Below are 14,463 nucleotides of genomic sequence, written 5' to 3'. Positions count from 1 at the left end.
CGCATGTTCTCAACCCCAGGCCCCGTAGACTATGACATGCCACCCATGGCATGACATCCATAGACGATCAGTCCCTTGACTAGAAGTCCACGGTTAGATCCTTTTAGATCCTTCAAAGGTTAAACCCCCGCACTGGGCACGGAAAATGGGTCGACATCGGGCAACCATCTGACCTGACTTTCCCTCGGAGAATTATCGTCGATCGATCGTGTTACCATGCATGAACGTACGCGGTAGTTCTCATCATCGACCAAATAACCGCCGTAGCCACGTCTTCCGTGCCCAGGTGGTCTCCTTGACTCTAAATAGTTCAACGTCCTTATCGTGATCCGCCGGATGTGGAGAAATGCTGACTCACAGGTTCACCGCCAAATGGCCAAGGCCATTTTTTCCTCCCTTCTTCTCCCGATCGCAATCGGACAATCACGACAGGGGTTCGTGCTAAAGGGACTTTTTTAATTGACCAATCTAATCCTTGATTGACGATTCGTCGAAATGTCCTGGCAATATAAGCTCGCATCCAGCGTGCGGGCCTTTCCGCTACGGGCACAGACTAGCCGGCCGCATAATGGCCTCCTATATCGCCCGGCCGCACGTGCCGCTGTGGGGGGTGTCTCTGCCAGTTCAGGTACGTTGGATCCCGAGATGGAGTTTCCGGCAATCCTTCGGTATTGACCCGTTGTTCTGCGGTATAATTACTCGTTTTGACCGTATCCGATTCTGTCTCCGCGGCCTTTATATACTTGGATCTCCTCTTAGTTTCGGGGATACTAGTCTACTTATTCTGAATCTCACTAACCTCCGGGTCGAACAGAGTCCATCATGACTCAGACAGCCTCATATAGCGCGCAGCGCAACCTGTCCACCCCGACCCCTAAGTGCCTGAACGTCGATAACATCAACCAGAACGTTAGGGATGCTAAGTACGCCGTGCGCGGTGAATTGGCCGTCAAGGCTGAGACCTACCGTCAGCGTCTGATTGATGGCGACAAGTCCCTGCCATTTGACAGCGTCATCTTCGCCAACATCGGAAACCCTCAGCAGCTCGATCAGGTGCCCATCACCTTCTTCCGCCAGGTCCTCAGTCTCGTCGAGAACCCATTGTTGTTGGAGAACGCCGAGGTCCTCAAGAAGTCATTTGGATATAAGCAGGATGTGATCGACCGAGCCCAGGTTCTTTTGGCCAATGTGCAGAGCGTTGGCGCCTACAGCCACAGCCAGGGTGCCGCGGGGATCCGGGATAGCGTCGCCAAGTTCATTGAGAAACGTGATGGTTTCCCTGCAAACCCCCAGGACCTGTTTTTGACTTCGGGCGCCTCGTCCGGTGTGAACACCATCTTAAACGTCATCTGCAACACTCCTAGTACCGGTATCCTGGTCCCCATCCCTCAATACCCTCTTTACACCGCAACCTTGACGCTGTTGAATGCCCGCTGCGTTCCTTACCTCCTCGACGAGGAGAAGGCATGGGGTACTGACGTCAACACGATCCTCAAGTCCATTGAGGACGCCAAGGCCGCCAAGACCGATGTGCGTGCCGTTGTCGTGATCAACCCGGGCAACCCAACTGGTGCCTCTCTGAGCGCTGAGGACATCAAGAATGTCCTTGATGTCGCTGCCGAGGAGAGCTTGGTGGTCATCGCTGATGAGGTGTACCAAACCAACGTTTTCAAGGGTGAGTTTATCTCCTTCAAGAAGCGACTGCGCGAGCTCCAGCAGGAGCAGCCCGGCAAATACGACAACATCGAGCTGGTCTCGTTGCACAGTATCTCCAAGGGTATGGTGGGTGAGTGTGGCCACCGCGGTGGCTACTTCGAGCTTGCTGGCTTCGACCCCTTGGTCCAGGAGCAGATCTACAAGCTGGTCAGCATTGGCCTGTGCCCACCGGTCACCGCACAGTGCCTTCTCGAATGCATGGTCAACCCTCCCATCGAGGGTGATCCAAGCTTCGAGCTCTACCAGCAGGAGTACACCGATATCTCAGAAGGTCTGCGCAAGCGTGCCTTTTCCTTGTACAACGCCTTCCAGCGCATGGAGGGCGTCCACCTCCAGGAGCCTCAGGTACGTATTCTAGAGTTATTCAATTTTTTACGCATTTCCTAATCGTCTCGACAGGGTGCCATGTACCTCTTCCCATCTATTCACCTGCCCGCAAAGGCCATCGAAGCCGCCAAAGCCGAGGGCCGTCCCGCTGATGAGTTCTACTGCTTGGCCCTGCTTGACGCCACGGGTGTTTGCGTCGTCCCTGGCTCGGGCTTCGGCCAGAAGGAGAACACTTTCCACTTCCGCACGACCTTCCTTGCCCCTGGCACCGACTGGGTTGAGCGCATCGTCAAGTTCCACGCCGAGTTCATGGACAAGTACCGATGAACATGTACTAATGTACAAAAAGCCATGTAAATTTGAAATGCCCATCCATCGAGATCTTCGAGCGATTGGCTGGCACCATATATTACTCTTTGTTCGTGGTTCTTTTCACGTCTATACGAAATGGGTTTTTGGCATCCATACATGTGTGGCCTCTACGACGCAATGTTTTGAATATTTGAATTTGGATATGGATCTGGAATCGGCTCGCCCCCGATACCTCATAGACTACTGACTCCATTGGGCTTGCTATTTTCCATACTCGTTTTTGGGTACTCTTTCTGGCGTCTGTGCATCGCATTTTGAATAGTGGTATACATTTCCCTTGGGGGACATTTGCATCGTTCGCTCTATTTGATATGGGTACTGCATATCGTGGGTTACGTTTTACAGAAACGTATTCTGAAAATTGATTCATTGATTCATAACAAGTTCTTGTATCTTTCCTGGTCCTGATTTCTAGTTGGCTAAGAGATAACTAGACGAATGAGAGAAGAGTATTAGAAAAAAGAATTGTGGCAGGAAGTGTCGAATTCCATTTTGTTGATAATGCAATTATCAGGTTCAGCAAATATTACCGTTCACTCTCCGAGTCCAAAAGAGCAAAGCAAAGCATGGTGGTCGCTCCAGAGTGTTACTTCGGGCTGAGTCTGCTGGGACTCGAGGATATCCGTGTCACTTTGAGTGTGCTCTTGTCCATCCAACTCGCCCACTTGTTGAGCCTCGAGTATCTCAATTTTACGTGCTTTGAGACCGAGCAGCGCGACTTTGTCCATCCGATTTGGCGGAAATCGCTGCTTCCCATCCGCTCCCCATGTGTAACCTGGTTCCCCAGGACGAAGAGCTGTCCAGGCATCTGTAAGACCATTGGTCTCCACGAGGACGGCATCTTCATCCAGAACCGGGTTGAAGTCACCAGCAACCAGCCCACGGCCTGCACTACGCAAAAAAGAGGAAACAATAGCGAGTTGCCGGGGCCGGTGGGAAGGTTTGATAGCCAGAGAATCCAGATGGACGTTTGCAAATCGTACCCGGGTAGTAGAAGAAGCGTCTGTAGGTGAAGGGACGAACAGATCACAAAATAGTGCATCTCTTCCAAAGTGGCTAGGGAACGCCACCCTCCAAACAGGCCCTAGAGCAAACCTGCTCGTCTCCGAGCCGTGTCGCGATCCAAAGCGCGTCTTGGATACCAAGGTCATTGTCGTGAACGAGTTTCTGCATGGGGTGTTCTCGTGCGCGCTTGAGAACCACGATCCGCGAATGCGCTCATCGCTCAAAATCAGTCGCAAGCCCCGCTGCGAAACTTCTTGGAGAAATATGATGTCCACTTTGGATTCCAGGTGAGTAATGAATGTGAGAATTTCTGTGACGCGTTCTTGTGTCCCATCGGATAATGCGTCAATATTCCAGGTCAAGAGCACCATATCGGATGATGTATCCTCGGCGCGCTGTGACTCTGCATCTTCATTTGCATCCACTGGATCCCACTGCTGGGAGTTGGGATCGAACTGGTGCCAGGACTGGAATTTTGGATCTGGCACGTCGGCTGGGAGGGGTGTGTCATTTTTCCAGGACATTATGCTTGACCTAACACGTACGTAAATATCCATGGTGAGAATGAGGCTGACTGTCTAGGTACTCCCGAGGGTGCCTTGAGGTTCACCTTGGAAGGTGTGGTCAGTCTTATGATTAGTTAATGGCGTCTAACTACGTTGTGCCTGAAAAGGGGAAAACAACTAGTGTATATTCGACTAAGATGTGATGGACAAGAGGGAGAGAGAGAGGAAGAGGGAGCGGAACTATCTGATGATCTGAACCCACATGGGTGACCGCCTTCCGGTCACCCAACATTAGTTAAGCATTAAGCCTCAGGCTGACCAGGAGTGACGTGTGTCTACATGGATGTTGTAATATAACCACATGTATGTATAGATTAATGATGATTTTCATGATGTTGGAATCCCTAATGGCACAGTGGTCTAACCTAATTAGGACAGATCAATCTTAAGTCGGCCCATGCGCGGAGGTCTCCTCGGGATGTGATGTATTGACGTCGAACATGCGGATCCGGGCCAGGTGGACGGCAACTGGAATACGTCAGTCGATATTGGTTACTCCGCACGCGTTCCCTGACTCTAGTATTGACAGCAAGAGCATTCTTGGGGTATCCGAAATACACGTGACATAGGACTAACACATGCTCCCTCCGAACTCCCATCGTTGTTTAAACAGTCCATCCATTAGCTGGCCGTTGCAGGGGTCGTAACACGCGGGCTATACTAGAAGATACATGAACTCTCAAACATATACATCTTTCAGGCCAAGAATATCTGAAGCTTATTTCTTTTTGAACGGCCTAACGTATGGTTCCATAATTTCGTGAGTAGCTAGTGAAGTGATGTAGCGGGTTGTACAAGGGGTATTTCTAGTCTACATGTCTCTCTGAATGAGGTCATAAGGAAACGCACTACAGTCGGTCTTATCTAATGCTCTGTTATGCCTGGCCATCTGGATTGCGCCCTGTACATGTATCTTAGTCGAAGGGCCATCACCAACCAGGATCTATGATTTGTTAGCGGTATGTTAGGTAAACCAAGAGATGCAGTCATAATTACCTCGTCATGTGCTAGGAATAGGGGTAACGCAAGGGTCGAATCACTAATCGGAGAGTGTATCTCTGAAGATGATATAGCCTCCCTTAGTGACCGCACACACGCGATTTTGTACTGAAGGGCAAGTTGAACAAAGTATGGCCCATTATGTGGTAGATATTGTGATAGATGGCGACATGACACAAGAAAGAGACCATTCAAAGAGCTAGCATTGGTAGCAGCAAGTTGCACGAAGTGTTTGTTTAGGTGCTGTGTACAGCTTTCCGGATGGCTAATCTGGCTACGTTGCGAAGTTGAACACGGTACAACATTTGCCATGTCTGCGCTAGGTTAGTCATCATAATCTGCTTCTTAGAAGGTCCGTGAGAAGTAGCGGACTTGCGAGATACATCGACTTCTTCTGACGTGATAAAGCCCTACTTACAGTAGTCTAAGAGAAAATCTTCATTCGAATTTAGGCTCCTGGCAAAACTTGCGAAGGGATCTCTCCGGTGAGACCCCAGGAAGCCCAGAGGGCTTGTGATGACGGATATCGCTATCTCGGCGGCCGCTGTGGAGAATGGCAGGCTTTCGTCTTCCGAGCCACTGATAGTTTTGATTGCATGGTACTCAATGACTCTCTGTCGCCTCGTCTTGGCATGTGCCGATCGGGCTGCATGTGAGTGAACTCGTCGTCGCATTTCAGCCGACGCTACCTCAGGTACTCCGGGTTTGGATGAATGGATGAACTGGATTTCACTTCTTGTGCGGGACATTGTGGTCGTGGTTCAGCGTCTGAACGAGAGCCACTATGAATTCCACCATGAGTTGATGAGATGCAAAAGCGTGTAAACCTTAAAGCCATGACCGGACGTTGCAGGACGAACCTCGGAGCTGAACCAACGTGGAGGTATGCGTCATTTGTCAGCAATGAAGGACCTTGCCAAGACTTGCTCCTTCCCGATAAGGAATAGTGCCACGTGCCCACTCTACTAGCGTGCCTTATTCCTACATCGATCATCGCTCATAGCACAAACAATCTCATTGATAGATTGACCTTTTCCTTGTTAGTAAATCACCTACCAGAACTTCTTACACTTGCCTATAAGTAGATATGCAAGCTTTGTAAGCACTGAATGACCTTGCCAAGACTTGCTCTTTCCAGATAAGGCATCCCCCACTACTTGCCGTTGCTTCGAAGCCAGGAAATGTCCGTAGCAACAGCCAAGGAGAAAAATTGCATTCGTTCTAATCTCAAACAACTTCTACGGAAGCAAGCGGGTAATGAATAGCTTAGCAATCAATCATTCAAGGTACTTATATAAAGAAGTGACCAGCCGCATAGAGGGGTGACCATCTTCAAGAGAGTCTCCCTATTCACTGCTCCGCTGCATATCCAGTATTCATTATGGTCTCTCCTCCTATGAAAAGTTTTGTGTCATTCACCAAGACTTGGCACAATGATACTTACCCGGCCATCTCACCCACACGCCCGGAGCTTTCGATGGCTGGGAAAAACGTTGTAATCACGGGTGGAGGCACAGGAATTGGAAAGGCGGCCGCCATCGCCTTCGCCCAGGCCGGTGCCAAATCAGTTTCCATTATCGGGCGCAGGATCGACCGTCTCTACACTGCAGGGCAGGCGATCACTGAAGCTAACCCCTCGACTCAGGTCGTCATGCAGACAGGCGACATCACCGACCTCGCTTCTGTCAATGCAGCTTTGGGTGCGATTGTGAAAAAGGTCGGCAGCAACATTGACATATTCGTCAGTAACGCTGGTATGCTTCCGAAAGAGGGCCCGGTAATTGGCTACCCAGAGGCTGAACTCCGGCGCACTTTCGAGATCAACACCATGGGCACTTTCCACGCCTTGAATGCGTTTACCCCATTGGCCGCCCCTGGCGCAAAGTTCTTGTACACGGCATCTTCTATCAGTCACTGGGCTCCTCTCCCGGAAGTGCCAGGAGTATGGAGCTACGCGGCCACGAAGGGAGCGGCGCTGAAGATGGTCGACTACTATGCTTCCGAGCACCCGGACATTCACGTCGCGAGCTTCCATCCAGGCATCGTTGGCACTGAGATCAACCCGAACATCCCCGTAGGGCCAGACACGGGTGAGTACCTTTGTTTTCCAAGCCATCAGGAAGACAGATGGACTGCAGAGTCATGCTAACACACCTTGCAGTGGAGTTGCCTGGACACTTTGTTGTGTGGCTTGCGTCGGATGAAGCTGCATTTTTGAGGAACAAGTTGACCTGGGCAAACTGGGATGTGGATGAACTCATAGGTCGGGCGGAGGAGATCCGGACATCATTCCTGCTAAGGGTCTCTCTGAATGGTGTGAACATGTAGTTGAAGTTCTGTTGTCTGACGAGTTCGAGAGATGTGCAACCAAGTTCATAGCCACAAATTTTGATAAAGGAGGCGATGTTGATTGGTTCTCATCGACAGAAATCTGATTCTAGTCCTCGGAGTTCAAAAACCAATTCTTCATGTGTATGGGACAAGGCTTTCAATAAAGCTGACAGGAACAATCGTTAGTTAAAGTTAAGGTAAGGGCCGGCAACAAGACTGGAGGATGACTAAACAGTGCTGGGCGGGTGCAGAATAAGTAGTAGTGGTGTTACAGGTTAAGGGCTGCTAGACGACTAGCTTATGCTCATAGTAGTAACTACAACAATTACGATGAGCTCCGATGGTAGGCAAGATATATATACACGGACCCACTACAACCCTAAAAGGAGAATACCAGACAACGAGGTAACAGACTAAGACTCATGACAGAAGTAATTGATGACGACCTGATGTGCAACTAACAATAAGGCAAACTTGTTTACTTTATTAAAGAATATGCACGGTCAGGTGTTCTATTGCTTGGTAAATGCTTAGCAACTAAGACCGAGCTTGAATGGTCTAGTGATAAACTAGTACTAGTCAGCTGCATCTGATCTCAACAAAGGGATTGTCATTGAACGCAATAGTATACAGATTATACCTCAATCTGACATGTAACTATGTTGTACTGTGACACAATACAAAGAAGCGGTAAGCATTCGAAGACAAAAAAACATACTCCGTACATACCGGGTAATGTCTAGCAACTCCTAGCTTTCCCTTTCCGTTTCAATGCTCACCCCTTGCCGCTTTTTGATCACTAAGTAGAATTGAGCACGCCCCTGAGCAGCCTGACTTGTTCAGTGAGTATTACATAATCATATAACTATTCCACGAACTGCTGAGAGGTTAAGTAATACCCACCTCAATAAAATGCAACAGTATAATGGGGCTAGTAGTTGAAACACTCCTAGGAGCACAGAGCCTGAATTGGAAATTGATTGACCGAATATAAGTATCCTTTGGCGTGGTTACTGCCTTGGCAGAAGCCAGATAGCCACGATGGTCACATCGATGATGTCCGTCCTTTGTTGATGGAGCAAACTGTGCATGGCAGCCAAACCATCGTCCCACTTTCTGAGGCTGTCTAACAGTCGGTTACAAAGCCACTCTGGGGCTATATTGAAGATGACGACCAGAAATGGGAACGTCTGGAACCAGACAAATATCATTTGAATGGCTCGGATAGCCTCTTGGTATCTGGCAAAAAAAGTCCGGTTTGTCGAGCTGATTCCAACATCTACTGTAGCTATAATCCGTGATAATATCAACAGTCAGGGCGCGAAAGGACTCCCCCTGGTGGCTGTACAAGGAATACTGGATCATGCTGCACATCTTATCGGCCTTAGCCCAGATGACTTTCTTAAGGCTGGGGATAGACCAGCGTGAGAAGAAGGGGCTTAGAGCGGCTCGACGGGTCTTATGAATATCGTTATCAATGACATTAAGGAGGATAGGAGTCTTGAGAGCCGTGTCAATGGGACTATAGTAACCAGGCTCCTAAAGAAGCTTGCTACCAACGCTGTAAATCCTCCCGTAGTTCTCTGGAAAGCTAAAGTGGACCTCATTGGGAGGGATTGGATAACATAAGAGCATAAGAGCATGGATGAGATTTCCTTCCTTACAGTATTGGTGATAGGGAATTGGGAGACTGGAGAGACCCCAGAGGAATGGACCGGGGATCTTGGCTAGTGGATGGAAGTACTGGCAACTGAGACATGGTCAGCAGACAAAGCGGCCATAGAGCTAGTAGCCTGATACTAGAGCCCATAGCTCCTGTAAACGATTATTGTGGTGGAATATTACAGGCCCAGGCAGTTGCAGGTGGGAACTTTCACTCTCTATCGCTTCCAAAGTCTAGGCCAGCCATGCATTAAAAGGCTAAATGGCTTGGGCTGGGCTCGCGACTTGTCCACTCGCACTTAAATGCTGTTAACGCCGACATTGCCTGTAATAATGCCGGGCGTTGTGTCTAGAAGACCGAAGCAGTGGAGAGATACCGGTCATGGGAGCGGATTAATTCATCGCCGAAATGTCTCCGCGGACCAAGACCCACTCTAGTACCCACTCCACGGGGCAAGACCCGCTCCGCGGACGAGCCACCGATGATCTTCCGTGCCCTACCTCGACGCTTTAAATAGCAGTTGGTGTGCTGGGTTCATTAAAAGCACTTCGCTACAATATACTATACACATATTTGCCCAATCCGTTGTATCCTTCAATAATGCACTCCCGAGACGCAAAATTTTCGGAAAAAGACATTCCAGATTTGAGTGGATATGTCGTGATTGTTACTGGAGGTGAGTTCTCTCTATATTGTGTTGTCTGGGAGGCCACACGGTGAATACTCACTGACCTTCATTCAGGGAATTCTGGGATCGGGTATGAAACTGCGCAGCAGCTTGCTATCAAGAATGCGCGCGTTTACATTGCGGGCCGCTCCCAAGAGCGAGTTCAAGAGGCTATCCGGCAGATGTCGCAGTCAAATGTAACGAAGCAGCTAGATCTCCGTTTTCTTCAGCTGGACCTGCAAGACTTGAAATCTGTCAGGGCAGCCGCACTACGTTTCATGACAGAAGAGTCGCGCCTAGACATTCTGATCAACAACGCTGGCGTAGGTGGTCTCCTTTCAAGAAAGCCACGGAATGTCAGTTCTGACACTAACTATCAATGCCCCATCAGGTCATGACGGTTCCATACAAACTTACTGTTGATGGATTCGAGACACAGTGGCAGGTTAACTATCTGGCGCCTCATGTCCTTACATCAACCCTGATGCCGCTTCTCTTGAAAACTGCATCTTCTTCCGGCTCTTCCGACCGTGTGCGCGTTGTCAATGTCTCGAGTGATGCAGCATTTTTCGGTCCGAAGACGTTGTTGCTGGACGACGTAAACATGACCGAGACGAAGGGAGTGATGGAACTGTGGTATGTGCACACCTGGATGAATGAACCCATGCTCTGTTACTAAATCCTAGAAGGCAACGGTATGGGCACTCTAAGCAAGCGAGTATCCGGGATGCGAAAGAGTTGAACGATCGTTACGGTTCTCAGGGTAGGTTACCATCGACTTGAGGAACAACTCCCATGCTGAACAATATACAGGGGTTACCGCATACTCGCTTCATCCGGGTATTGTCCGATCGAATCTTCAACGGCATGATCCGACCGTCATTGGCAGCGTCGTGCGAACTCTTATGAAATTTGCAGCTGGTAGCACCCCGCTAGAAGGGGCGTTGAATTCTCTTTTCTGCGCCACCAGTCCGAAGGCGCCGATTATGGGACAAGGTCAGTATTTCGTTCCGGTGGGTAAATTGGACTCCCGAGCAGCAAATTGGATCAATGATTCGAAGACCAACAAAAAGCTTTGGCAACAAAGTGAGGATCTGATCAAGCGCTTGGTGTGACAGTGGGCCACTAGTGCTTAGGTACTCATCTGAGTTTCATTTGTCACGGGAGGCATACTAGGATATAGTATTTTTAGTCATTAATTCAAGTTGCATTACTGGTACGAACATGCTAGGTTATGGCCCGTAGTTTCTGCCAGCATCATCAGCTCAATTCCGCCTATGAATCAGGAAAGGTGATAAAGTTGGGCGCACACCGCAACTTCACTTACATTGAATCTTACGGCATGGCTGGCCAAATGTCTCCTTGTTCGTCAATGACTAGTGATTCACTCCTCATAGGTTGTTCCAGGATTCACGAAAGTTGAGAATCTGACGCGGTACGAGAGCGTTGAAGAAACGTCTCCCAGAGGCCCTAATAGATGCGGAGGGTGGTAAGTGCAACTGGAGCTTGTAGAGCAAAATGGGACTCTTAGCAAAGGAGAATATCATGACGTACCCAATCGACATTATTAGGAGTAGCGAGCATTGCTTCTATCCCTTCCAGATATGAGTTTTGCGGCGAGATTTCTACTAGAAGGAGGGCTGTGAGACGTCATGTTTTGTGACAAAGAAATCCGACTACGGATTGCCGATATAGAAGACTCAACGGGATGAAATGGGAAGAACATACCTTCCTGCAAGAACGAAGGATCGTACGAGAAGATAGGATTTTGAAGGTCCCCAAGCGATTGAAAGTCCTCAAGGGAACTTTCCTGAGATTCTTGGGATGTGCAAACTCTCTGTAGCATAGCTGAAATAAGATCCAGGCCGAATTGGGCTTCAGTGGAACTCGCTTTGAATTCTGCCCAAAATTGACGGGAGTTTTTGAGGGCTTCAATCAGCTCCTCCGAGCGATAATTCCCAAGATTACGGTCGTATGAACTGGAAGGCGCATAGCCTTCGGAACCACGGGAGCCAAGTTCAAGACAGACGATCATGGATGCAAGTAAGAAGTCATGCTGCTCAAGAGAAGAGATAAACCATTTGTCTCGATAAAGAAGACCACCAGGGTGGACTTCTTTGAAAATGTTCATCTGGTGTGAAAGGATGGACATTGCCGCGTCGATGCAAGAGGATCGCGAATAACTGAATTTGGGGTCTTGGTAAGCCTTTGTCATATGGTGACGATGCAAAAAGCACCGGGCTTTCTGGAAAAGCAGTTCAATATTGTAACGCCGAATTAGTAAATGAGAAGGCGTTGTGACGGATGCTTCGGACGAAGTCATGCGAAAACGGGGTGGGATGGAGCTCTGCACGGCGAGCAAGCGTTTATCAAGAGCCATGATCTCCTCATATCCCTCGACCCGACCGAGGCAAACCTCGTTGAAAATAGTTCGGAATACGGACAGAAGTTGAGCTTTTGCAATCGTGTAAGATACAGGCGTTAGCTCGGTATGGGGCCGCGAGGGTGGCAGTCGCATCGTGTCTGCATCAAAATCTTCGTCGATGAGGTTGTGTGGAAGCTGAGTATCACACTGTGATTCTTGTATCATGGAAGGCAATCCAAGCTGACATGAAGTCAAGGCATCAAGTTGTAAAATTATCGCCCAGACACGACGTCGCATCTCACCATTGAAGGTAGAAATCTGTGAGTAGTGCTCTGGGTCTCGATGATATCCCATCCGCATCGCCAGCCTGGTAGCAATGCCACAAAGAACCCATACGCCCAAGTGAGCATCTCGACGTCGAACATACTCGTTTTGGATGTTGAGCAGCAGCGCTTCCATAGTGTGGGCTGTAGGAATAGTAGAATATTTGGATATGATGAGACATTCCGTGGAACACCGTTGAAAAACATCCATGGCATTGCGCGGACTGCCTAACCCGTTCGGAAGGTCATCTTGTGATCGTACGTAGAAGAATACCCCCATGGACATGATACCGAAAAGAAGACTCAGCCACGGGGCGGAGAAGTTGTGGGGTTCAAGCCAGAAACGGGCATACTGCAGATAGAGTTACTTTCACAGGCTGACGATACTCATACCAAAATGAAGGTACCTCTTGTCCAAAAGTGGGCTTATGAATGATCACTGCATTCGCAGTTCGTTAGTAACTTCAAGTTTAGTGGGGAAGAAATTCGTACCAGCAGACGGCTCATTCGAATTGATGTAACGAGATACCAGTCTGTCAGCCACATCCCTCGGGGGGATTTCACATAGTACTGCCGCTAGATCCGAGCTAGGGTGTGTCCCCTCGAGGAGCATTGGCCCCCCCTCATGTTGGATTTGACCTGGAAAATCCAAAGGTTCTGCCGAGTGGTCTCGATCGATATGCTCTCTAATGCTTGCAACCTAGATATTGTTACTACGATGAGCTCCTATTGTAAAGCCTCCTAGGACTTTGACTTAGTTCTTTACTTCGTTGCAAATCGCTGCCCAGTGAATGCCGGAGACATACACCACCTGACCGCTGTTTGATATCATGTGGCCGGGCTTGACCTCGATATCATTCGACTGTGCTTGGTCAGATGCAACTTGCTCACGGCTTTCAACGGCGAACCCCAATTCCTGAATATTCGATGGATCAACAGCATCTTGAATCGGCGACCCTGGAGCAACGCTTGTACCGACAAGATGCTCTAATTGGCGAATACGCGCAGAGAGATGCTGGTTTCCATGTCTTGTGTGAGCAGAGTTCCGGCTTCGTAATACAGTGGCATAAACGCAGTCAACACCTCTCGTGGCACAATTACCGCACGGCTCCTTCCGATCACATTTCAGTCTAACCAGAAATTGGTGAGTTGACTTCATTGACGATAGGCCCCGCACTTACTTCCGTTGCCGGCAAGAAGCGCAAGAGAGGAATCCACGAGCACCTTGCATAGTTTATAGATCGAGATATTTAACCGGACTGAATCGCAGGGCCACTGGAGCCGTTGAGGTTCCAAAGGAATGGAGACTCGCGTGGGATAGGTCGCGTGAGTGTCGTATCTCGACTAGGTCTCTCTAAAAACCCACCCACCCACGCAAACGGCCCGTTGGGTCGGTCTTAGTCAGCAGACCCGTTTGCTGGTTGATAAGCGATGAGTCGGAGTTCATGTTTCTGAACCAGGCAATCAAGTAGCTAAATGTAGGAATAGCCTCAGGAGTTCATTGTGTGTTACTGTATTAGATACAAGTAGACTGGTCGACAGATATGTATGCACGTGATCCTAGGATATTTAACACGTGTTGTAGTTCAGAGGTATGATTGTCATTTTGGGGGGGAACATGCAATATATATAACAATGAGCCAAGTTGATCAATCATCTTGCTCGTCCGTATGGACACCTCGGGAATTGTTTCCGATGATGCGGCTTTTACCACTACAAGACAATAATATTCAGCATTAAAAACCATAAGAGCCCTACATTGAGTAAATTCCAAGCTCTTGGTGGCCGAGTCTGATCTCAGTAGCCGTTATGTATTATATAGAGTGAGAAATACTTTGATCCGGCTACTATACGGTCTATACCTACTTATCGCTGCGGTGGGCCCGGATCAATTGAGGACTCAAGGCCCCCAGGCCAATCCTTCGGAGTTCCGCGGGACAACCCAGAAAAGCAGTGCAGTCGTCAGGCAGTAGGTACGGAGTACTCCGCGGATGAACCCAACTGTACGGAGTACTACCGACTACGTCAGGACGAATGGATCGGCCTACTTATCATTATCGTCCATGGCATTTGTTTATATATCTGGACTGATGTCCGTAGGGTCACCATACGTACACATTTCAGCTTTG

General features: G+C 49.0%; 6 protein-coding genes across 6 annotated transcripts; 3 read left to right on the top strand and 3 right to left on the bottom strand.

The window, feature by feature from the left end:
• Window positions 1-495: 495 nt before the first annotated feature.
• Window positions 496-2,370, top strand: LCP9604111_6750 (putative alanine aminotransferase; the record flags this gene model as incomplete). The annotated part of the gene is made up of 3 exons (XM_039074706.1): window positions 496-628; window positions 815-2,061; window positions 2,116-2,370. The coding sequence occupies 3 exons, from the start codon at window positions 496-498 to the stop codon at window positions 2,368-2,370; spliced, it is 1,635 nt and encodes a 544-aa protein (XP_038927389.1).
• Window positions 2,371-2,948: 578 nt separating this feature from the next.
• On the bottom strand, window positions 2,949-3,977 carry LCP9604111_6749 (endonuclease/exonuclease/phosphatase family protein; the record flags this gene model as incomplete). Its single annotated transcript, XM_039074704.1, has 1 exon — window positions 2,949-3,977. The coding sequence occupies one exon, from the start codon at window positions 3,975-3,977 to the stop codon at window positions 2,949-2,951; it is 1,029 nt and encodes a 342-aa protein (XP_038927388.1).
• An 820-nt stretch (window positions 3,978-4,797) lies between these two features.
• On the bottom strand, window positions 4,798-5,734 carry LCP9604111_6748 (transcriptional regulator family TF; the record flags this gene model as incomplete). The annotated part of the gene is made up of 3 exons (XM_039074703.1): window positions 4,798-4,929; window positions 4,983-5,299; window positions 5,404-5,734. The coding sequence occupies 3 exons, from the start codon at window positions 5,732-5,734 to the stop codon at window positions 4,798-4,800; spliced, it is 780 nt and encodes a 259-aa protein (XP_038927387.1).
• A 632-nt stretch (window positions 5,735-6,366) lies between these two features.
• LCP9604111_6747 (SDR family NAD(P)-dependent oxidoreductase) lies at window positions 6,367-7,313 on the top strand (the record flags this gene model as incomplete). The annotated part of the gene is made up of 2 exons (XM_039074702.1): window positions 6,367-7,075; window positions 7,147-7,313. 2 exons carry the CDS (start codon window positions 6,367-6,369, stop codon window positions 7,311-7,313), a joined length of 876 nt encoding a protein of 291 aa, XP_038927386.1.
• A 2,266-nt stretch (window positions 7,314-9,579) lies between these two features.
• LCP9604111_6746 (uncharacterized protein) lies at window positions 9,580-10,761 on the top strand (the record flags this gene model as incomplete). Its single annotated transcript, XM_039074701.1, has 5 exons — window positions 9,580-9,655; window positions 9,722-9,969; window positions 10,038-10,282; window positions 10,336-10,409; window positions 10,460-10,761. The coding sequence occupies 5 exons, from the start codon at window positions 9,580-9,582 to the stop codon at window positions 10,759-10,761; spliced, it is 945 nt and encodes a 314-aa protein (XP_038927385.1).
• A 112-nt stretch (window positions 10,762-10,873) lies between these two features.
• LCP9604111_6745 (transcriptional regulator family TF) lies at window positions 10,874-13,565 on the bottom strand (the record flags this gene model as incomplete). Its single annotated transcript, XM_039074700.1, has 9 exons — window positions 10,874-10,894; window positions 10,974-10,992; window positions 11,061-11,116; window positions 11,201-11,271; window positions 11,375-12,686; window positions 12,742-12,773; window positions 12,827-13,034; window positions 13,101-13,464; window positions 13,516-13,565. The coding sequence occupies 9 exons, from the start codon at window positions 13,563-13,565 to the stop codon at window positions 10,874-10,876; spliced, it is 2,133 nt and encodes a 710-aa protein (XP_038927384.1).
• Window positions 13,566-14,463: the final 898 nt, after the last annotated feature.

The sequence above is a fragment of the Penicillium roqueforti genome, assembly GCF_015533775.1.
Source record: "Penicillium roqueforti strain LCP96 04111 chromosome Unknown scaffold_18, whole genome shotgun sequence".
Taxonomy (NCBI): domain Eukaryota; kingdom Fungi; phylum Ascomycota; class Eurotiomycetes; order Eurotiales; family Aspergillaceae; genus Penicillium; species Penicillium roqueforti.
This window is presented reverse-complemented; position numbering and strand designations above follow the sequence as displayed.